The 23,183-nt window shown below is 43.7% G+C and overlaps 1 protein-coding gene across 1 annotated transcript; it reads left to right on the top strand.

Annotated features, from left to right (window-relative positions):
• Positions 1–188: 188 nt before the first annotated feature.
• Positions 189–20,360, top strand: tti1 (TELO2 interacting protein 1). The gene is made up of 14 exons (XM_071911150.2): positions 189–308; positions 969–1,713; positions 3,368–3,705; positions 4,282–4,570; positions 5,378–5,561; positions 6,124–6,422; positions 7,823–8,239; positions 9,189–9,348; positions 10,216–10,383; positions 10,505–10,650; positions 11,197–11,337; positions 11,441–11,645; positions 18,232–18,319; positions 19,631–20,360. The coding sequence occupies exons 2-14, from the start codon at positions 1,000–1,002 to the stop codon at positions 19,833–19,835; spliced, it is 3,354 nt and encodes a 1,117-aa protein (XP_071767251.2). The 5' UTR covers positions 189–308; positions 969–999; the 3' UTR covers positions 19,836–20,360.
• Positions 20,361–23,183: the final 2,823 nt, after the last annotated feature.

Here is a 23,183-nt window from a genome sequence, read left to right as displayed (position 1 = left end):
AAAAAATCACCAAATATACAACACGCTTCTTCTTTTTCAAATAGCGGCACTGTCTACGCGATTATTTTGAAGGAAAAAATCGCCAAACCTGAAGTGTTATTTCTGCTTAACCCTGGTAACTTGACGCAAAATGTAATATGATGTAAAACGTGTGCGTCCGTCTTCGTCGCAGAATCATGACGTGACCAGAGTGAAATAACTTCATCAGTGTGTGATGTGAATTATCAGTTTTATGTCTAAGATAATTGCAATTTCATGTGTTTGTTGTTTTGCGCAGTCTGCCCGTCACTAGAGCATACCATGTAAAGGTAAGCTGCTTGTTTGTTGACGAATTGGCAGCAATTCTGTGGAGCTTCAGCATCATGCTTAATGCCCACTAACTGACTGAGTCTATGCTAGCTAGCTAAATGATAGTCATGGCCTTCCTCCTCCCTTTATAACTTGTTAGCAGGGATAAAGCAATCCTTATGTCGGTTTTTCTTAGCTGTAGACTGAATGAACTACCTTAAACACAGAGAGGGTCATTTTTACTGGCCAAAATAATCAATATACATTTTACTTTTTTTTTTAGATTATGATACACTACTTGTTTTTAATGATATTTTGTGTATAGAATAAGTGTGTTCATGTGTGTTCATTTAAAACTTGCTCACTCACTTATACAATGGATCAAGTTTGTAATTATTAGTCATGAAGTGCAGCAGCACTCAAATTACAAGAAAGAATTTTGAAGCGCAGTTTCAAACAGGCAAAGACCATAACTGAGGCATTCAAATGTTATGATCTCAAAAAGTTACTGGTCAGCGTGGCAGTGACCCTTACTGATTTATTCGCCAAAGACAAATTTGGCACTTGGTGGGAGTTAATTTCAGACCCTGCCAACTTCGAAAGTAAACAGTGGAAACTAGTTTGTGTCAGCCCTCTGCCTCTTTCTCACATCTCTTCATCTCTCTCCCCACCTCTCTCAGTGAACTGACCGCTGTTGTAACGCCTCCAACCATGGCTCAGATCACCGATCCAAAGATCGCCTTCGCCTACCTGCGGCCGGCCTGCGTCCTGCTGACCCGTGAGCCCACCGTCCCCAACGTGGAGACGCTGGGCGCCCAGCTGAGAGACGTCGACGATGCCACCTTGCAGCAGCTCCAGGAGTACGTCCTCTTCCCCCTGCGCTTCGTCCTCAAGGTCCCCGGGCCCAAGAGGGAGGGCCTGGTGCAGGCTGTGACCAAGGCCATGAGTCACGTCCTGGAGAACACGTGCGTCCGGAGCTGGGAGGTCCTCCGTGACCTCCTCTCAGAGCTCTGCCTCTGCCTCTGCTCTCCCACCGACCCGGGGAAACCGGCGGCTACGTCGGAGGAGCTGAAATCGTCCGTGCTGAAGTGCCTGGACGCCCTGCTTCACGCGGCTTATGGCGATATAGTGTTCAAACTCTTTGAACCGAGCATGCTGCCTGGACTTGGAGCTGCCATATCCCTGCTTCTGGCTCTGGGAGAGCAGGAGAAATCTAGAGGAATACAGGCAGCCGCCTTGAAGTGCCTCCAGGCTTTGACTCTGCAGTGTGACTGCACTCAGGACCATGTTGTCCCAGCAGCACAAGAGCAACGTGTTCTAGGAAACACCATGGCCTCATTCTTACCTGGGATCACTATGGCTTTATCCAGGATAATTACAGGAGACCTGAGACAGGGCCATGCAGTCACAGTCAGGGCCATCAAGGTAACTCATCCCTATATATTAATTCATGTTCCCTGGTATAATGTTGAATTTTTAATTGTGTCATAACTAGTTATAACTAGGGTTATAGGGATATACTGGTTTGCTGGTGTATCGGGATGATATTGGCCTCTTGTATAATTGATCAATACTGCATATATATATGTAGTCAGTGTTTCCCACAGAATTCGAATGTACTTGTGGTGGTAGGTGGGTTGGCAATGGGGGGGGGGGGGGGGGGGGGGTGAGTGCCTTTTTGTTCTTGTATTCTCTTATATTGTCAATATATAGGCTAATATCAATAAAGGAGCCCACTACCTGGATGGCTGAAAAATTATCTAATGTACTCCATTTTAAATAGTTCCATTTGTCAAACAAATAACTAACCTGTATATATCTAAAGTAGTTTGTGTCAAAGATAACATAACTTAAAAATATAAACAGTGCTACACTGTTCTGTCTGTTTCTTGCTGTTGTCTACAAGGTGAAGAATAGAAATGAGTCCCCTTTTACAGAGAAATCTGCTTTTCTGCCCCTCTGCCCTGCTGCATCTCTCTGCTGTCAGTCTCTCCTGTATCTTTACATCGTTACATTACAGCCTTTGACATTATTATCTGCTCTGTTTTACTGCTCAGCAGCTCCTCTGGTCCAGACTGTCCTGCTCCTCCTCAGGACGAGTGCTTTTCCTTCTTTGAAAATATTTTTCAATATTAATCCTGATTGAGAGAGCAAACATTCAGAGTCAGAGTTAAACAGTTAATATTAACGTTATCAGTCCACTCAGTGGATACTGACTAGCAGCTAGGCTATACAGCGTGCTAATCTCGGAAACTCAGCTGTATTCCGAGTAACGTTAACTGTTAGTTGTTCTTTTCGGGAATTCAGTCGGCCGTCTTCTTGGCATGGAAAAAAAATCTCCCTCACCTGTGTGCAGTGGGAGGCGAACAGACGGGTCCGGTGAGAGAGCGAGTGAGCGAGAGAGAGAGAGAGAGAGAAAGAGAGAGAGCGAGAGAGAGAGGTCGCGTGGAGCAATTAGGGGCTGAGCGAATCAATGCGCTACACGCAGTTTTACGATTATATAGTTTCATATAAAGTTTTCTGTGTGTGGGAAACCCTGGAGGGGTAGAGCAGAGCGAGGGGAGATTGTCCACTAGTTAATTGATCGCGGATGGCGTCGTTCTCTCGGATGGATAAAAAAATAAAAATAAAAAATGCTAAAATGGGTCGTCAAATATACTTTGGCGGCCGTTAATATACCTGGGCGGCCCGCCCAAGTAAAGTCTATGTGTGGGAAACACTGGTAGTATTGATATACCTCTTGTATAATTGATCAATACTACGCTGGCTGTCTATGGGAAGACCTTAACCTCAACTGATTCTAATGGGACATCATGCTTAGCTAAAGTTAAAGGGACTGGAATCAGATTTGTTTTGACCACCAAAATCTCTAACCTGGCAGGATGACAGATTACCAAAACTGTGAGTCATGTGACTTTTATTAATCTGCCCTAGTTGGCTTGTAATTGGGCAGTGTGAACTTGAATGAACCAAATACAAAAATGCAATAAAGTGAGCTTTCCCTTTCTGGACCAAAGAAATCCAACTGTAGGTACAATTGCTAAATCCTAAAACAAATGTAATGCAAATATTTTTTCAGGTGTGGTCCAGGACGGTGGGACTTGTCATGGAAGACAGCCAGCTCCAGGCCTGTGAGCCCGGGGAGAGTCCATCTCCAGACCTGGGGAGGATCGGGAAGCTGGTGGTTCAGCGGACAGCGGACTGGGCGAAGGGCACCTCGGGGAGACTGGCTGCACTGCTGCAGAAGATCGTCTCCTGCACCTCGGCCCACCAGCACTGGAGGGTGAGGCTGGAGATGGTGGAGCTGGCTGAGCGCCTGCTGGCCAGGTGCAGCCAGTCACTGGGAGAGTGCGTCGGGCCGCTGCTGGAAGCACTGGTGGGAGCGGTCAATGACGAGGAGCCCAGAGTCAGAGAGAGGTGACTTACACTGATTTTGATGTGATATGGGAGGAAAAGCATGGTTTTAATACAGAACAAAAGCTAGAAACGATGACAACAACAGAATAATAGGAACAATACTGGTTAATGACGATGAACAGATTCTTATGTTTTCACTTCTTTTATCCTCTCTGCTCTTGTCTTATTGTCTTGTCTTTCCTTTTTTCCTCTTGTATAAATTTTACTTCTATTTTCTTGTTTTCTCTCTTGAGTTCTCCTCTCCTTTCTGCTCTTCTTTTGTTCAATTCTCTTCCCTTGTCTTCTTCTCTTCTCTCTTCTGCTGTTTTTTCCCCAATTCTCTTCACTTCTCCCCTCTCTCTTCTCTTCTCTCGTACTCGTCTTTTTTATTCTCTTTCCTTTAACTCTCTTCTGATGTATTTGTTTTTCTCCTCTTTTCTTGTTTTATCTTCACTTCTGTTTTCCTTTCTTTTCTCCTCTCCTCTCCTCTCCTCTCCTCTCCTCTCCTCTCCTCTCCTCTCCTCTCCTCTCCCCTCCCCTCCCCTCCTCTCCTCTCCTCTCTTCTCCTCTCCCCTTCTCTCCCCTCCTCTCCTCTAGGTGTGAGGTTGTTCTGAGAGAGGTATCAGAGAGGAGTCAAAGGCCTAGCGGGGGCGGCGGCGGCTCCAACAAAAGCGGCAGCAGCAGTCAGACCTTCACGGACGTCCTCTCAGAAAACCTCCACGCTTTAGCCACCTCCCTGCCCAGACTGATGAGGACCTCCGACGACCAGAAGAAGCTGTTTGTCCTCAATGTGTTTCTGGGCTATTTAAAACTCCTGGGGCCCCTGGTCACTGTGGTGCTGAACTCAGCCGTGCACCTCGAGAGGATTTCCAGAGCCTTGATGCAGGTAGGAACGGGGACAGGGTATCGGATAATGGACTTTATACTTCATATTCTCTGTGGATGGGAATCAGAGTGAAACACTTGACTCCTCTATACCTGGGTACACTACTGTGTGTTCTTTATTGTGCAGTATCTGATTAATAAAATGAATAGGGATGGGGCAATATGCTTATCTCACAATACGATTCAATACACCATATGGGGTTCACGATTCAATACAACCACGATACGATGTAATAAATAAAAGTTCAGTGACAACAAAGTATGACTAGGCAGAATTATGTTTATTTCTGAGACGCAGATCTTTCTAGCGATGGCATTGGCTTGCAAGGATGTAAACAACAATTTAAAAATGTCATTGCAAAGTGCAAATAATATAATTTGAATGGAGAGCTTGTGATATTGTGATGGTCAAGCGTCTCATTTGTGATTACTACAGCAGAATAAAATGTAGCTAATATCATGATTCATTTTTCTGCCCCATGATACATATTGTCACATTTTTGTATAGCGATATATTGGAATTTCAATATATCGGCCCATCCCTAAAAGTGGAGTAAAAGTTCTGTTACTGTGAAAATGTAACATCTTCGCACCTTATCTGCAAATTTTCACCTGCCACAGCCCTCTTCACATATTCAGGTGGAGCTATATTTATAGAAAATGAGGGGAAGGGGCACAATTTCAGTTCATGCATTTGTTTCTCAAAAACAGCATAAGGAAAGAGTTGGAACTTCTAGAGAAGTTACAATTCGTCTGAACATACAGACCTGTTTAAAACGCAATGACGGCCGCTGCACACCCCCTACAGGTGCTGGAGCTGGACGTGATGGATGTTCGCATCGTGGAGGAGAGGAGTTACGCCGCTGCCATAGAAACGAGCTCGGGGCCGGGCTCCCCTGACCCCCAGGCTGCTCACACTCAGAGGAAGCATTTCCTGTTCTTCACGGATGAGAAGGTCTTCTCTGCGCTCATGGAGATCTGTCGGACATTAGGTTTGAGTGCCGTTTCGTATGAACTTGAGGGAGAGGCTGTATTACTTGAACTAATGTATGTCAAATTAGTCTAAAACAGAGATAAATAGTATGGTTGGACTAATATCAGTTTTTGAAAGGCAATACCAATATTTTTGGATAGGTTTCATTGCTGATAGGTGATATTTTGTGCCAATATTCTTTACATTTGACCATTTTTATGCCCCCACCCCCCAAAAAATACAAGAATTCAGTGTTTCCCCCAGATTTTTATTGTTTTCAGGGTGGAAAAGCCTCTGAAACAGCATTTAGACCATCATGGGACACTAAAACTCTCCATTGAAAGCCAGACTTATTAAATGTTTTATAGACTGACACCCATAAAGAGTAAAAAATGATTCACTGACCGGCCGATATCTGATCTGGAGTCCAATATCGGCAAACCGATATATTGGAAAACTGACATATTGGTCTAACCCTAATAGTCAAGTCAAATTTATAGATAGTATTCATTCATTCATTCATTCATTCAATCATTCATTCACTCACTCATCAGTTCATTTTTCCATCTGCCTATCTGTAGGTTACTACGGCAACATTTACCTGCTGACTGACCACTTCCTGGATCTGTACCGAGAATCCTCAGCATACAGAAAGCAGGCTGCCATGGTGCTGAACGAGCTTGTCAGGGGTGCGGCAGGCATCGCCGTGGCAACAGGGGGTCGGGGGTTGGAGGGCGAAGGTCGGGGGCGCCGTGCCCCGCCCACTCGGGACGACCTGAAGGCAGCAGCAGTGTCTGTCATCGAGGAATACACCAGTCTGAACAACTGGCACTTGGTTACTGTCAGTGAGGAGACTGACAGAGACAGACAGGACCAGCAGGTGAGGATACACTGTGGTATTTATACATGTACACTTATAAACATTAGGCTTTTTACAGCGTTTTCAATCCTGTAGTCAAATCGGGGAACAAGTTTTTATCAACCACAGCCATGTGGGAGCAGGCAGTTCCTTAATTGGTCGAAAATTTGGTGCAGTAAACCAACATTGAGCATCAGCTAAGTTTGTGGATCATCAAACTCTCTGTGGGAATGGTCATTATGTATAAATATGCCACTGTTTATGGAATGAGATTCTGAAGTGATACTTTTTCACGTAATTTCTCAGTTTTACAATTCACTTTGTAGAAACGGGATTGTGCTGACATTCCTGCCATTAAACAACTGTGAATATTTTGTCTGTGAACATTAAAGTGTGATATCAGATCCTCATGTTCAACCCATAATGCACAGCTCTTCCTGTAGTTGTCAGATCACTCCATACTCGCTGCACTCCAAACGCTCCAGGGTTCGTTTGGACACGTCCCGCGACCTCCCTCACAACATGGTCTCGGTCTGATTGATGTGTTCTCTAATGCCCAAACGAACTGAACTAAGGGGAAAACCGCTCCGGGGTTTGAAATGTCTACTCTAAACTAACTAGCAAGGCTGAATTACTGACCGGGCAAGCAGGGCAAATGCCCTGGGCCCCCGGACCGCCAGAGGCCCCCGAAAGATTGGCAGTACTGCATTCGTGTGTAGATAAATTTGCGATATCTCATTAATGTCATTTGGAATGTGCACATGTGGACACACTGGGATCCTAATCCCAGAAACATGCAGGGCCCCAATATACAGGAGTGGAGGGCGAGGTTTGGGTCCCTGAGCAGAGACCATTATGGGTCTCCTGTTTTAATTCAGCCCCTATGCTGACCAAACTTCAAATTACATATATGAATGACTTGCCTTCATAAATGGAATATGAAATAAACATGAGATGGAAAATAAGATAGATACTACAGGCAGCTAAGTCTCTATGATAAAATCAGTGTTGACAAATCCATATCATGTTGTCAGGATAAGCAAACTATCATACAGTCAGTGTCAACTACACATGTAACATTATTTATCTTTCAGTAGGATGAGATGAAAAGCTCTTTCATCTTCATCAAAACAAAATTCACCCTTGTAAAATAGTTATGCTGGTTCTTCTGCACTGCACTGTTGTGTGTGTGGTGATGAAAACTCAGTGAATCCAGCTGTCGGTGCATGTTTGTTTCTTTGTCATTCAAAACTGTCATTTTTGTCTCGTTCAAACCTGCCATCTTCATTTTGAGCTTTTCTGTCTACAAAATAAAACATACTGCATTGTATTAGCAAAATTGTATGATACATACATACATTGTATGAGACAATGACATTTGTCTTGTTCTCTCTCTCGTCTTATCTTCTCTCTCTCTGTAGCTGCTCAGCCCATCCAGACTCCTCTCCATATCCAGCAGTGATGTCAACATCACTAACGCCAACCCCCTCCAAATGATTACTTCCTCCTTCACCTCCCCCTCCTCCTCATCCTCCACCTCCACGATCCACCAGCTCAACAGCAACATCTGGCAGCTGTGTATCCAACTCGAGGGCATGGCCTGCTTTGCCCAGGCCCTGGGGCGCAACTTCCGTCCCCTGTTGATGACGTCACTGTACCCCATACTGGAGAAGGCCGGGGACGAGACGCTGTTGGTGAGCCAGGCGGCGCTGGGCTCCATGTGGGGTATCAGCGAGGCTTGTGGCTACGCCTCGCTGAAGGAGCTGATCAATGACAACTCAGATTACCTGCTTAATGACGTGTCCCTGAACCTGCAGAGGCTCAGCCTGCATCCACAGGTAGAGTTGAGATGATTTCCCATGATGATAGACCATAAAGCAGATAACTGTAACCTTCTGGACAAGTGTCATGCAAGTGTAGTTTGTGGCTGTATTGTAATTTGTTGTTTTTTCAGTTCAGCTTTTGTTTGGATTTGTGCACATAGCAATCAATACCCAACTATACCTATGCAAATGGATGAATATGGTACAGACTTTTCCAGTGTCACTGGGAGTTAGCATACTGGGGAAACCTAATCACTCCAGACACCTGCAGGATATGGATGAGTGTGAAGGATGTGATGGATATAATTCTATAATAATAAGTAGACTTTTGCCAATACACAGCATCTGATGTAATTATCCCTTGTGGTATTTCAGGAGAGCGCTGATGTAGAAACTTAAGCTTATACCTCGTTAACAACATTACATCATCATTTTAAAGGGCCATTAAGTAATCTATGACCTAGTGTCTTGAAATGAGTGGGGAATGTTTGTTCCAGAACAGAGCACAGGCCGGAAAGTGAATTTTGAAAGCCAGAAATCTCAGCACCTGGCCAAGTAATCGCTGAGTCATCGGTATTGATCAACAACCCTATCAACCCCTGCAGATATATTATGGTCATTTTGTGCTACAGGGCAGTAAAAACGTACTTATTGCCCCTTTCAGCTAGAAATCCAATGTGAAAATGGCAAAGTGGATATTACAAATGTATTATAATTGGAGATACTATTAGCTAATATGGCATTGCAATTGAATAAAAAGTGGCATAGTGGGTATTAACATAATAGCAGGAAACCTAACAGCAATAACAATGATCTAACAGAGGGAGATTATGCATTTGACAATGTTTACAATTAGCACAGTCTATAAAGTGTGACTTATGGGAAATCATGCACACCATGATGGGGTTCAGTATGGAGAGGTGACCTGAACATGTATTTCATCCTATCCCATGTTGTTGTCCAGGCTCCACGGGTGCTGACAGTGATGTTGGCCCACTCTGACCCCAGCCTGCTGCCCCTGGTCGGGGACATTGTGCAGGACGTCCTGTTGGCTCTGGATCTCAGCTACGACCACACAGCCGCTCTCTTCTGCTCCGTGCTGCACGCTCTCATGAAGGCACTGGGTGAGCTTTAACAAACTAATTTTCATACAGATATGTTGATTGCAAAAAAGGATAAGAAGCCAAATTAGTATATTCCCTATTATATTGTCAGCTGTGCTTCTATTTGATTGATATACAGTCATGAATACTGGTGCAATTTTAGAACTAGAACTACAAATGTGATATATGTTGTATTGTTGTCTTTTCTTTACTGGTCTTTATGTGATGTGCTGCAACGCAAATTGCCTCTCTGAGGATATTAACATATTAACTAACCTGATTCATTTCAAAACAAATGTGATCCTAACTAAAAAACTATAGGTATAGCTAACCAAAACTTTTTCTTTACACATGTTATTTATTAATTTTCATTGTTCAATAGATGCTTTGGGTCACCCTGCCAGCTAAAAGATTTCATTAGTTTGGGTTTCAATAGAGAGTTTTCCACCCTGCCAACTATAAAATTCTGGGGAAAACACTGAATAAATGTTTTGGCAATCTCAGCACAAAATATCAGCTATCGGCGACTTCAGTCTTAAAATATTGGTCTTGGCCTTCAAAACCTTGAGGAGTCAAGTCGAGGATGTAGGTATAAAGTGATGGAGCATACAATTCAAGTATCGCAGCTTTAACAGAGTCACAATTAATAAAGTGACTGGTACGAAGTACAGTTTAAATTGACTGTTGCATCAGATAGAAATGATGTTGCTGGAAGCAGGTAGGAGTGTGTGGTACCTACCTACATACCTAATTTACCATATCTAACCTGATGTAACCTGACCCAGCCCAACCTAATTTAACCTAAGAACCTACATAACCACATATCTGTCCTCCTCCTTAACACACTAACCTTGTGCCTAAGTAGTGTTGTTGTTTTTTCTCCTAAAGCAAGGTGGTTCCCCTCCAGTCCTGATAAGAGCGGTGAGTCTGCCGGACCCAGGAAGTCCTCCACTGACCAGGAAGTCTTCAACGTTCGCCAGTTTCTGCTGGATTACCGCAAACAGAAAGAGCTGGCAGAGGGCATCGGAGTAGAGGAGGACGACACTGATGACCCAGGTAATATGGTTTCTGTACGCGGCATTAAACATAACGCAAGCAACAGTTACAACACTACATCATATTAAGTAATAATATATGAATGTATATATGAATAATATATGAATCACTGACATTCCAGTGCTCCCTCCCCCCACGGAGTGTGATGAGGATGTTGACGGTCCTGATGTGAAAGCAGAGCTTCCTCCCCACCTCAGCATCACGAAAGATGTTATGGAGCGCTGCATTCACCTGCTGTCCGACCCCAGCCTTAGCCTCCGACTCAAGGTACTTGACACTACGTGTGTGTGTGTGTGTGTGTGTGTGTGTAGTATATAGGGGCTAGTGATGTCTCTATTCCAGTGAGGATTGTACACCACTGTGCAGGATCCTTTTCACCATTACATAGTGTAGAAAGAAGCTGGCCAGACTTCCTACACCTTCTATACTGCAGCGGCTTCACAGCTGCATCACAAATCTGCTTCCAACCAGGTGTGGCTCCATCATGGAGAAACATATGAAAGTTGGCTTTTAGTTAACAATGTCTAAATATAGAACAACCAGGCTGGAAAAAGGAGAGATTTCTGAAAAAGCTTGTTGTGGTGTGGCTGTAGATCCATTCAGTACCGCTCTCAGTAAAAGTGAATAGTGTGATAAGGTGGATTTGTTTCCAAACGTAGGTTGCTGTGACACAGTAAACTGTCTTGTCTTTAGCTCTAGTCACCTGAAAGCTGTCTGTACACATGTGTATGTAGGTGTTATTGCTATATTGTGTATACGTTCATGATATATTGCTGATTATGTTGATCAACTTGTGTGTGTCTTTGTCCTAAGGTACTGGACGTGTTGGAGGTATGTGTGTGTGTGTTGAGTGAGAGGGAAAACGAACTGCTGCCTATGGCCCATCGCTGCTGGCCCGCCCTCCTACAGAGACTGACAGCTGATGACCCCCTAGCGGTCCTCAGAGCCTTTAGGGTACGTACACAAACATATATATTTTTATTCCATTTTGAGACGTCATTACATGATCCAGTAGTTGCTGCAATATCAGTTGCTACATGCCGGGTGTCCCCGCTAGGTGCTGTGCACGCTGGGCGAGTCGTGCGGTGACTTCCTGAGGAGCAGGGTTTCCAAAGAGGTTCTCCCCAAGCTGAGCTCCTCTCTGGCCCGGCAGGCTCCGGTCAGCGCCAGGGCCGGACCCGTCTACACACACACCCTGGCCTACAAGCTACAGCTGGCTGTGCTGCAGGGCCTGGGCTCACTGTGCCTGAGACTCGACCTGGGTAGGAGAACAGACACACACACACACACACACACACACACACTCACCAGGGTTTCCCACAGTGCTATACAGTCATATTTAATGTTATTTCTTTCATGCTGCTTTTGTATGACTTGTCAAACACTATGCAAACAGAAATCTGTCAAACAATAAACTGCAAGATTTTTAATGACAGTTGGCATGCGGTTGTGTCCATGTAAGTGAGACGAGAATGTATCAGGGATAAATTACTTCTATGGGGGCTATGTTAAATAACTAGAGTACCACGAAATCTGTGTTGATTTAATATGAACTAGCTCAAGGCGTTCAATGCCAAGAACAGGATTATGCAGACATTCTTACATGCATTAAAATTCATGCAAATATCCTAAAAATTGTCACTTTAGCAGAAACTAGATTAGCTATTCGGACTGTACCTTCTTCCAGAAAAACATTCTTGACTTTAAATTTCTAAATAGAAGATGGGTGTTGGTTACATTGACTTATATTGAGTTGTTCTGCAGCCAGCCAGTAGAGGGCAATAGAGGGACTGTCTTCAAAAAACAAGGCGAGGGTTGGCCCCTTGGTGAAGACACACACACACACACACACACACACACACACACACACACATACATATACATATATATTCATACATATGGAAGGAGCCATTGCACATACACATTCAAAGACACATGCATGCAGGCGCACACACGCACACACACTCAGAACAAGCTGCTAACATTGAATTGACTAGGTTTGAATATTTGCCTTTAGAGAAAAACCTGTATTTTTTCACCACCAGAGGGCAGGCTTGTATCATAATGGAAGCCTGGCTCTCCTGTGTTTTCAATAGACTGCAATAAGAGGTGTTAGTGCATCTCAATTCCCCTGCTCTGTTCCCCCTTGAGGACTTGAGGACAGATGTGCTCCAGTGTTTCCCCCAGAAATGTGACTGTAGCTGGGTGGAAAGGCCTCTGGAAGCCAAAGGGAGACACAGTGCATCACTAAAATTCTTCATCGATACCATCCATACATATAGATTTTTGGTGGAGCGTCAGCCTGGTCAGCCTCCTCGATTTGGGATGAGCAACGGTTTGGACTGGGCCAATTTTTCATCACAATATCAATACTAATTCAAATGCTTCATAAAATACAGATTATAAAACATGTCTCACAATGCATTAGAGTGAATTATTTGCTGTACATGTATATGTGCTGTTTGCTTTTTTTACAATCTCACCATACACATTTTGTAAGATTATTTTTTATGGCATTTCTGCTTTATTGGATCACCACAGTGAAGAGAGAGAGAAAGGATGGGGGGTGGGTGGATTCTTTGCATGCAACAAAGGTCCTGGGACAGATTCCCACCCATGACATCGCAGGTTTTTAATAACTTTTGATACCTTTTTGTTTCCTTACAATCAATAATAATACCAACAGTCTGTACTGTGATACCCAGTCTTACAGCCACACCACATACTCAGAAACTGAAACTGGTTTATTTCTTTTGGGGCTACACAGTGAGTCTTCTGCACCCACTCACTTAAAGCCAGGTGCACACTACACGACTCGAGGCTCGTCACTGCAGCTCAGGTCAGAGAGGCAGTCTGGCCCAGTCTGACATCAGACATTGTCAAACATTTGATTTTGTCAGCACAAAACTTGCAACGCACTTATAGTGTGAGATACGTAGTCAAGTCAAGTTTGGAGAATGATGAGCAGCAATAACCAGTGAGAGCTGGTGGAAAGAGGTGGAAAATTGACATTTAGAAATGATTGGTTATGGAATTGGATTCCCTAGACGATACTACATGCTCAGTGTGAACATCAAACAATGTCCTATACCCTCTTCTGTTTTATTTGTTTTTCAGCACAAATGAGTGCAAACACAATAAGTGCTGAAAGCTGCTCTTCCTTCTCAATGCTCCATTTTAGCATAATCAGGTGAAAAACAGTCATGTCTCACATTTGTTTTGGTGAGACAGCGGGGTATCGAGGTCCCTCACCACCAAATCCAACTGAAGAACCTTTTAATGTGTGTCTTGTTTAGTGTGCAGAGCGCTATGTCGGCGAGACAAGAAGCTAGAGGAAAGAAGGCTGTTAAATGTGACTAGTACAGAGATCTTACGTATTTGACAGTCTGTAGTTTGTGTTTTGCATAACACAGTGTCAGTATCATAACTTATTCGTCTAAAGCAGCATGAGGGCTCAGCGCCAGTGTGTCACAAATGATATAATTATGAGTTGCCTGCATATACCTATGATTATATTACAAATATTTCTCTGACATCCATCCAGCAGCGGCATCCACCTGACTGCTGGAAACATATAAAAACAATGAAAAATCATCATCTGGTCTTATTGTTTACCCAAAACAATCAAATACAATACCAGTTTAATTATTCCACGTACAGTGTCGTGATGGCTAATGCTGGGCCCAGAGACCAAATTGCCACTATCTCCCAATGCTAAATAACATGCTCATCACATAGGATGTGGTGGTTGCAATCATGGATATAGGTCTCATTCCTTTGATAAAGATTTAAGTTAGCTTTGTTTACATTTATTGACAATCATAATCACTTTTATTTGCCGAGTACAATGAGTGTTCTGGGATTTATCAGTGTGGTTGGGGCAGAGACAAATCAGTAAGTTACAGTGTTACTCAGTACTTACTGATACATAAAAACAAAGACTCACATATGCAAAAGAGACAGTGAAAGACATACAGTTAGACACAGTAGACTTTACACAAAAACGAATTATATCAGCCGCAGCATTAGCATGCCGTATAATTGCAACTATTCTATTGTCAAACAGACAATGCAGAAAATATTGAATACAACTGAACTTAGTTGATGGATTTACACAACGCAGATAGTTCACGCAGATAGTTCACAGTAGTAAAGTCTGTTGGAATGTGCACTGAGGTTCTGCGAAGACGACATCAACTTCAGCATCCAGGTTGAGAGTCTGGGGTTTGGGTGCTGGGTGGGTGTGCTCAGGGCTGGTTTAACAGGGTGACAGTCCAAAAGCTGTTGAGGTGAGGCGGTGGGTGGTGTTGGTTGGCAGAGGGCCGTTTCTGGAACAAATGCTCGCCTGGGCGGGCACAATTTGTGGCAGTCTCTTTAGAGCTGCCTCAAACACTGCTTTTCACCCTCGCAGCTTCTAAGTGAAGTGTGGAAAAAACAAAGTGGGAAAAGCCATCACGCGCACCAGCCGAGTCAGTCCACCTCCAGATCTCTAACAATGAAGAAAATTGTTTTGATTAGATGTACTCAGATGAACTGGTACACTGTTGTTCCTCCTCGGTATTGTGATTGAAATTTTTAAATCAAGAAATGAGCAACCTCAGACAGTCTATTGTCTTGGTTAATTCACTATTGATGAAGGAGAAGAGGCACAGGTGGAAAGCCGAACTAAAGACAACCACAACCATACACTAGATCTTTAGAGGTTGCATACTCATTCAAGTTAAGCTTTTAATGATGGGTGGGTAGCTTCTCTAAACGGGATGAATCACCCTACCTACTGCGTTCTGACAGGATAAACCAAAAAAAGGCCTGAATTCAAACTATATTCACAAAAAAATCTTTGTGTTTATTTGAACCTACTTGGAGTACCAGATGGGTGGGGTATAATGCATGTGGACAATACCGATCAGTTAGGTAAGTGGTCAATCAAAGAGAAAAATATACCCAATTTACTGTCAGATTGTCTCAACTTTCTGGCACTTGTATTGTCCAATGTGGCAAACCTCACCCACTGGGTGCTTGAGTAGGATTAAACAAACCAGAAAAATGATATGGACATATTATTTGACCCAGGTCCGCTGCAGGCTTAATTGTATCATAGGGGCATGTAAAATATATGTAATACTTTGCACTATTGTAATCAGTTAATCCAAGGCGGCATAATGTCCTACTATCAGCATGTTGCCTTTAATAAAATATGTGAAATCACAAATATGCTTACCGTACTAGTTAGTTCTGATATTAGTAGAGAAGAAAGCCTTCTTTCTTTTAGCCTTGAATAGATGGGAAGAACTACATATGAGTAGGTTGGACATGGTGCAGTGTGTTGCTGGTGTTACCTTGAAAGCAAGGCTCTCTTACAATACTTGCAAACAGCCTTTGTCTTGTTGCCATTATCTTCCTTAATTGGAAAGCCAACATGCCGCCACACAGCAGACTGAAAACTTGATGGATCGTCCTCAGGTTCAGTTTGGCCTGAGTCCATCTGGTCTCCTACTGCGTCACACAGTAGTGAGTTCAGCTGGGCTCAGAGCTGAAACTCTCTAGTGTTCAAATAATTTCATTTCTTAGCTGAAATCACAAACATTTTTCCAACTCCAAGATGCATATTGTCAATTTTTTATAGCGCGAAATTTCGTGTCACAGACTTTCATTACATCTCTATAAATTAGTCTTTAGAGTTTTTCTCGCTTGCTTGCTTTCCTGATTGCGTTCTGTCTGTACCTTGCATCTTTTATTTTATTTAAAACAAGTGTGACTAAAGGTGTGAAAATGCATCTTGTGCACCAGCCAAGATATTTTAAAATCTGGTGAGAATCCATCTTAACCATTCATGTTTCCAACATTGAAGAAAATAATTTCTCTATCTAAATATACTTGATTATTTGGACTTTATGATTTAGGCTAATAAGTTAGGTGAGTTTTTACACAAAAATATTACCTAGTGCAACTTTGAAATAATGGACTTCAGACTACAAAAGGCAACCACAGCCACATACTAGATCCTCAGAAGTTGCATCTTCACTTTACACAGTTACAACTTCACACTCTACCTTCTCATATGATGTAACAAAATACGAAATGCTCCTTTCTTCCTTATCGTATAAAAGGAAGGATGCTACTTCATACTTTTGCTCCCTGCGCCTGATTCTCCTTACTGGTGCTTTACTGCTTTGACACTATCCTCCCCCTCCTCCGTATCAGAAAGATAGAGAGAGAGCGAAGGAGAGCGAAGGAGAGCGAAGGAGAGGCGGGGAGAGCGAAGGAGACGGAGGTAGAGAGAGTGTGAAAGAGTAGGAGAGAAAGAGTAGGAGAGAAAGAGTCAGAGGCTGCAGCGGTACTCATGTGAATACCGACTTGGCTACAGCTTACCTCTGGGACGCCCGCAGCAAGCCAATTACCAAGCCTCAGTCACAGAGAGAGAAAGACAGAGAGAGAGAGAGAGAGAGAGAGCGAGATAGAGATTGACTGAACTGAATAATACTCTCCAGCTCCAGCTCCCGACTCCAGCTTTTATTCATTTACCACCACAAAAAAAAAGCACCTGGCCTCTCCTTTTTAGTATTTCTCGCTTTTCTCGCTTCCCTCCGAGCACCTTGATTCCACAAAAAGACGACAGGCACCAGAAAGGCAGAGGAAGGGAAGGAAGAAAAAAGGGATAAAAGCGATCGCTAAATAATCCCATTTAACTCTGAAATGTGCACCGCTGCTTTTCTTCGCCGACACACAGCGAGCAGGCCCCGGTTAGAGCGGAGTGTGGGTTGAATTGGCAAATAAAGAGCAAGCGCCGAGAAAGAGAGAGAGAGAGGGAGACTTATGTTTTGAGATGAGGCTTGAAAGGCAGCCCAGTTAGCAGCTTAGGGAATCGGTGAATGTCTGCTGGGAGCGTGAGGATGGAGAGAGAGAGAGAGAGATGGGAAGAGGAGATGAAAGAGCAGAAGAGGAACAGGGGGAGGGAGAAGTCAAGTGGATGGAGGGAGAAGCAGCTATAAAGTGCAGGAGCTGGCAAGGTTATGAAAGGTGCAGTCGGAGAGATGGGGTTGGGGAGGGGGTGTGTGTACATAAAAGTGCAGAAAATGAAAAAGATGAAGGCAAGGATAGAGGAGAAGAGGTAGGTGCAGTAAAGAGAAGGGGGTGGGGGGGTGGGGGGGGTGGGGGGGAGTGGGTGTGTGTGAAATCCAGAGGTGTGGAAATAGCCCGCTGTGAAATTTCCCTCAGCTGTCTCAGCAGTTTCTCCCCAGCTCATATCTGGACATTACCTTTTCTCACCTTTTTTTTTTTTCTCCATCTTCTCTCTTTTATCCCTCTTCCTCCCTCGCCTTCTTCAAATATACTCTCTTGCCAACCCCTTCCCACAGTGTCCTTGTCTGCTGGTGCCTTGCTGTTACATCTTAGCCAGATTCCACATTCTCATTGTCATGTGTTCATTTGATTCAATGAATTGTTGAAGGTGGTACTGTATTGTCATTTGCTAGTTTGATTCCCCATTGTGATTCTAATATTCTTCTGATTGGACGAAAACACATTGAGCATTCTGATCTTAGCACACCTAATTTTGAAATTGTTACTGGAGATTCATCATGAAACAGCTCAAAAGTATAGATAATTCCATCATCCCTTTCAATTATTAGAGGCCAAGGTCATATACTGTAAATGCTTCATATATGAATCCATATAAATAAAGATCTTCAGTCTATCAAGATCACCACCCTCTACTCTGTTTCTGTCAAGACAAATATATATATACTTTTTTACAGTTCTTTTTTTTTAGCTTTATTAGATAGTATGCAGTAGAGAAAGATGGGAGAGAGGATGAAATGCAACCAAGGTCCTGTGTTGTTTCCTCAGCTGAGGCAGACCTGGATGCTGTGTGTGAGGCCTGCCTGCCCTACCTGAGCTGCAGACAACCCATCAAGCTGCAAGAGGCCTGTCTAAGGTAAAGCCTTGTATTAAAGCCCGTGCTGTTTCGATGACATAAATATAGCTGTTATTGAACTGGGTGAAATGCATGCTATGTCATGTCATAGGAGGCGTTTATCATGTCTTGGTATGTACCATAAACTCTCACCTTTTTAATCTCAATGTCATAAAACGAATCAATCGTCAGATGATGTTGACAATCGTCAGATGATGTTGACATCAGTGATATAAGCGATAACCATTGACCGTGCAGTGCGACTTTATCTTTTAAAGCTGCACTAAGTAAGATTTTTATGTAAAAATACACCTTATTAGCCTAAATAACAAAGTGGGGCTGCAACAGAGAGGAACGTCCCACTTGCTCTGAAATTGCCATCTGCTATTGGCTGATCTTTGGTGCCAGGTGATGTCACCACCTGTTGTACTCTAGAGAAGCTGACATCACCTGGCACCAAAGATCAGCCAATAGCGGATGGTAATTTCAGTAGCATGCTTTTTACCATTAGATGTCAGGCTTTACACAGATTTGGGTTTGGGGTTTAGTTACTCTAAACAATATCAAGCCTGTGTCGTTACCGAGAGCTCACCCTGGTTACACTGACTTAATATGTGAGCCTTCCTTGAGCCATAAAAGCCCATAGCGAAGGATGCTGTGTCCGAAGGTGTATGGACCTTTATCTGTATTGTGCAACAAGAGCATTTGTCCAGGTGAAGAGAGTCAAATGGGCAGGATATGCTGATTAAGGTCTTCCAAGCACCGGAGCACACTGTTAAGCTGTTAAACTGAAGGTGCAAAGCGGCTGTCTTGTCAACACACAGTCAGACTCATTGTAATTAGGGAACTCGTCTCTTGCCATCCATATCTCTCTAAAATACATGAGAGCATTTCACCAAATATGAGGAGTACAAGGGCAACCGGGAACGACGGCACTGAACAAGACAGAGGTTCTGGCTGTAGGAGAGTTCAGGAAGGACGCCGGCTGTTGAGGGGATTAAACATGTGACCTTACCAGGAAGGAACGCTCTCTCACTAGGCCATCAGGTCACCAGGCCACCCTGATGAAGGGGATTTAATCATGGATGGAGTTAATCATGCTATTGTAAAAATTGTAATTATGTCCATCAGACACATTGCTGGTTCACTTACAGCCGCTAATATATAGGAGTGCCCCCTGTGCTCAGTCTGTCATTTTGGATTACAGAAAGTTGTCTTACCCATACCAGATGTTTTGCACTTTAGGAATACAGTGCCTTGGACCAGACGCTAATCCTTGTCCCCCCCCCCCCCCCCATGCTCTTTCTCTCTATCTTCCTCTCCTCGCCACAGCGTTTTCCGACACTTAATCCAAGCGGACCCGGACGCCTTCTGGTTCACGCTGAACGAGCTGCACTGCCCGTTCTCCTACGCCCCGCCCCACCCCGACCTCCGGCCCGTACACCTGAGCGGGATCGGCCGACCGAGGGACGAGCGCTCCGACAACGTCCTGAAACTGCTGCGGGAGGAGTTCGGCAGTCAAATGATGAGCGGGTGAACGAATCACTCAAATTGAACTTCTGACACCAAGAAACCAAGAAAATCTGAACATTGTGCTCTACTTGAGGCCAATCAGATGTACGTCTGATAACCTACATACAGTAGGAGGAGCACTAAAAAATGTCTTCATGTCATCTCTGCTGCTATTCGCTCTCCAGCTGCACTGCTCGAAAGCAGGAACAAATCTGACAGGTCTTCTACATTAGGAGACATTATTATGCAGTCGAAGTGCTGATGTTATGTCATGTGAAGGCACTGGCAAATACTGTATGCAAACTGTATGCACTGTTTTCTTAAAATAATGCCTTTTTCTTAACTACTTTGCCGGTTTGAATCATTCAATCACGAGCCTCAAAATCCCATCTGTATCAGTCCAGTTTTTGTCACGGCACTGTGGGCATGAAGAGGTAAATTCAGGTCAACGAATAAGAGGTGAGACTTCCCTCCTCCACACCTGGATGCTATCAAACTTCGTCATGGTTTACAGCACTTGAGAAAATCATTTTCTGCTAATCATGTCTAGTCTTTATTGAGCAGTATCTAATTAATAAAGGGAGGTAAAAATTGTATTATTGCTCAAATTTAACTTTAAATTTGAATCTTCACTCCGTAGCTGTGAATTTTCACACAACTCCCACAATCTGAAGAACTGTACACCATCAACACAAATGTGCTGCTGGACTGTACAGAATCTGTACTTTTTAATTTTGACTTTCCCCCAAGAGGGAAATTCTCTTTTGTCCCTCTGGTAGGGGTGCAGGATTCAGCATGTTGCAGCAGGTAGAGCCACACTAGGGACGTAACCCTGGCCCTTCCAGATAGGGGACGACCTCACTGACCACTGCACCGTCCTGCCACCCACACTGCATGGCCTGTTGGCAGAAGATGCGTCATATCTGGTAGGAATAGTGTGCAGTAGCTTGTGCGGCTTGCCTCCCTGTCAGGGAACTGAACCCCGGTGTCGTGACAAGCGGGGAAACTGTCCGCTAAACTAACGAGGAGACCGTACCTGCTATCACACGTGCCGCCGTCAGTGCACGGCACGTTAAAACCCCTTGGAGTCAGAGATGTTTGGATGAGGGATGTGGGAAAACCCCCTCCGTGATCACCGTCCCCCTCGCCGTCGGGAGAGCCCGCAGCCCCCCCACCTCGCGGCACCGTAATGAATGTGCGAGGCTTCCAGCTCGGGGGAAACAAGATTGCCACGTGTTTTGTATTTAGCTGGCCCGGCGTAACGCTAGCGAGCGCGGCGCCTCTTTATCTCATCCAGTGCTGTTGCTATTTATCCTGCTGCCAGTGCTGACAATAGCGCCATTAGTCATCAGCAGGAATGGGGGCTTTGGCAGCACCTATTACGCACAGGCAACCGCCTAATATCGTTTCTCCTCAACGCACAGGGACAGCCCTGTACAGCCACACACACATACACACACACACAACAGAGCAATGGCCAGTGGCTATTTCTTCTTGACATAGAACCATTACAAACATAGAATATGAAAGTCATTAAACCTCCCAACCCCAAATAACCCCTCAGAGTTCATTTAGACCCTCTTATCTATCCTCTATCTCCAAACCAATGAGAAAATGACTAGACATACTGTTGTTTCATATACAATTTATTATTTGATTTGATAAAGGCATACACTTAGTGTGAGACCAAACATTCTAGAAGAAATGTACAATGTTTTTTTTTTTTTTTTTTTTTTTACAGTGATCTGTTCTTTACAAAACGTCAAAGCAAAGTTACAGATTGAAAAACAATCGCTATTGTTCAGTCCTTTTCTTGCACACCGGCAGCCTCCCAGTCTAGCGGGACCGCCCCGAACAGGAGCCATGTGATGTTTTCTTGATGGATAATACAGCGGAGAAGAAAAGCCCCTTATGGCCATGAGACATAGACAGTGTTTTGAGGCAGTGCGGATGGCCAATTGTTGCCAAAAAATGATGACTGACTGCTTTCTCTTCATACCTCTAGACCTTCAAGTCCAAAGCTTTAACCATTATTTTATCCACATTGATTTCATCCCGTTTGATCCCTTTTTATCCCCGCTGAATGTGATATCTCCCATATGCATTGCCTCATATATTCCCCGTGTATCATCACCTTTACAGACTAGAGAAGAGATATTCATCGACTTACAATAGAGCAGAGAGAGTAATTTGGTGCACAGCCTCTTAAACCTTTTCAGACCAGGTCCCAAACTGAAAAAAAATCATCTCATCCCGGGTTCTAGGCTTATTAAAATAAGATAGCGCTTGCACCCCGGCCCAGCGTTTAAAAGAAACACCCCTTAAGTACTAAGATAGTTTTGGGAAACCCCATTCTGAGCAGCTGTGAAGAGAATGTGTCATTCAACTGTCTGTACAGCACTTTTGGAGAGCAGTAGAGCAACAGAAAAACTGCACTTTGAAAAGAAGTTGTCTCTATTGGACTCGTATAGTAGAAAAAAGATATACAGGACAGAGAGGGACGACGTCTGAACGAACCCAACCGATGATCGACAAAGAAACGACAGAAAATAGATCCTTAAGCGACACGCTGTCTTATGTATGGTTGAAAAAGTTTTTAAGAAAACCTTATTGAACATGCACTCACTTTATTTCAGTTTATACAGTCGTATATATACAGTGTGGATTAGAGGCTTGTAGTGGAGAGGATTGAGGCCTTGTCAATGACTGATGGGGACTGGGACAGAGCGAGTTTATAGGGACTCGAGTCGGGATAGGAGTTCAGGGCCGCTCTTCCCAAAAAGCATCATGCACTAAGATCACGTTTCTTCTACTGACCTGCAGTCAGATAAAGACTAGATTTAGAGGCACACAAAATCTGACTTTTAACTCTTTGTGGCACAAATTTGATCTTTTCATCGAACGGATCAAATCTGTGGCACGAGGGGTGAAAAAAAAAATCCGATTTTCTGTTCTGTTGTAAATGCAGCTAATGATCGACCCGGGATAGTGAAGGGAAACTCCGGCCCATAGTGCTTTAGTTTAAACAGTGTACAAACGCGTCTGTCATAGAAGTCCCACTTTCAACGTGCTTGCTGCATTGCTGCTGTACTGTTGGAAACTATTGCAGTACTAATGCAGAATAGGGAATTACCACTGATGAATTCCTGCTGAAGAGAGCATGTTTTATTCTCCTCATGCTTATTGTGAATTTATTTAAAATGGATCAACTTGCTGAACTTTGGGGTGTACATAGATTCTGCACCATGTTTCAGTCCATTATTCTTATTATTATGAATTGACAAAAAGGAATTCAAGGAATTCAGGAAAGGAACTAGCAAACGACGCAGATAAAAGCCACGGAATCAGACTTTACACCATACAGAAGTGGAAG

This window comes from Centroberyx gerrardi, chromosome 14 (genome assembly GCF_048128805.1).
Source record: "Centroberyx gerrardi isolate f3 chromosome 14, fCenGer3.hap1.cur.20231027, whole genome shotgun sequence".
In the NCBI taxonomy this organism is placed as follows: domain Eukaryota; kingdom Metazoa; phylum Chordata; class Actinopteri; order Beryciformes; family Berycidae; genus Centroberyx; species Centroberyx gerrardi.
Note: the sequence above shows the minus strand (reverse complement) of the source record. Positions and strands in the feature narration are given on the sequence as shown.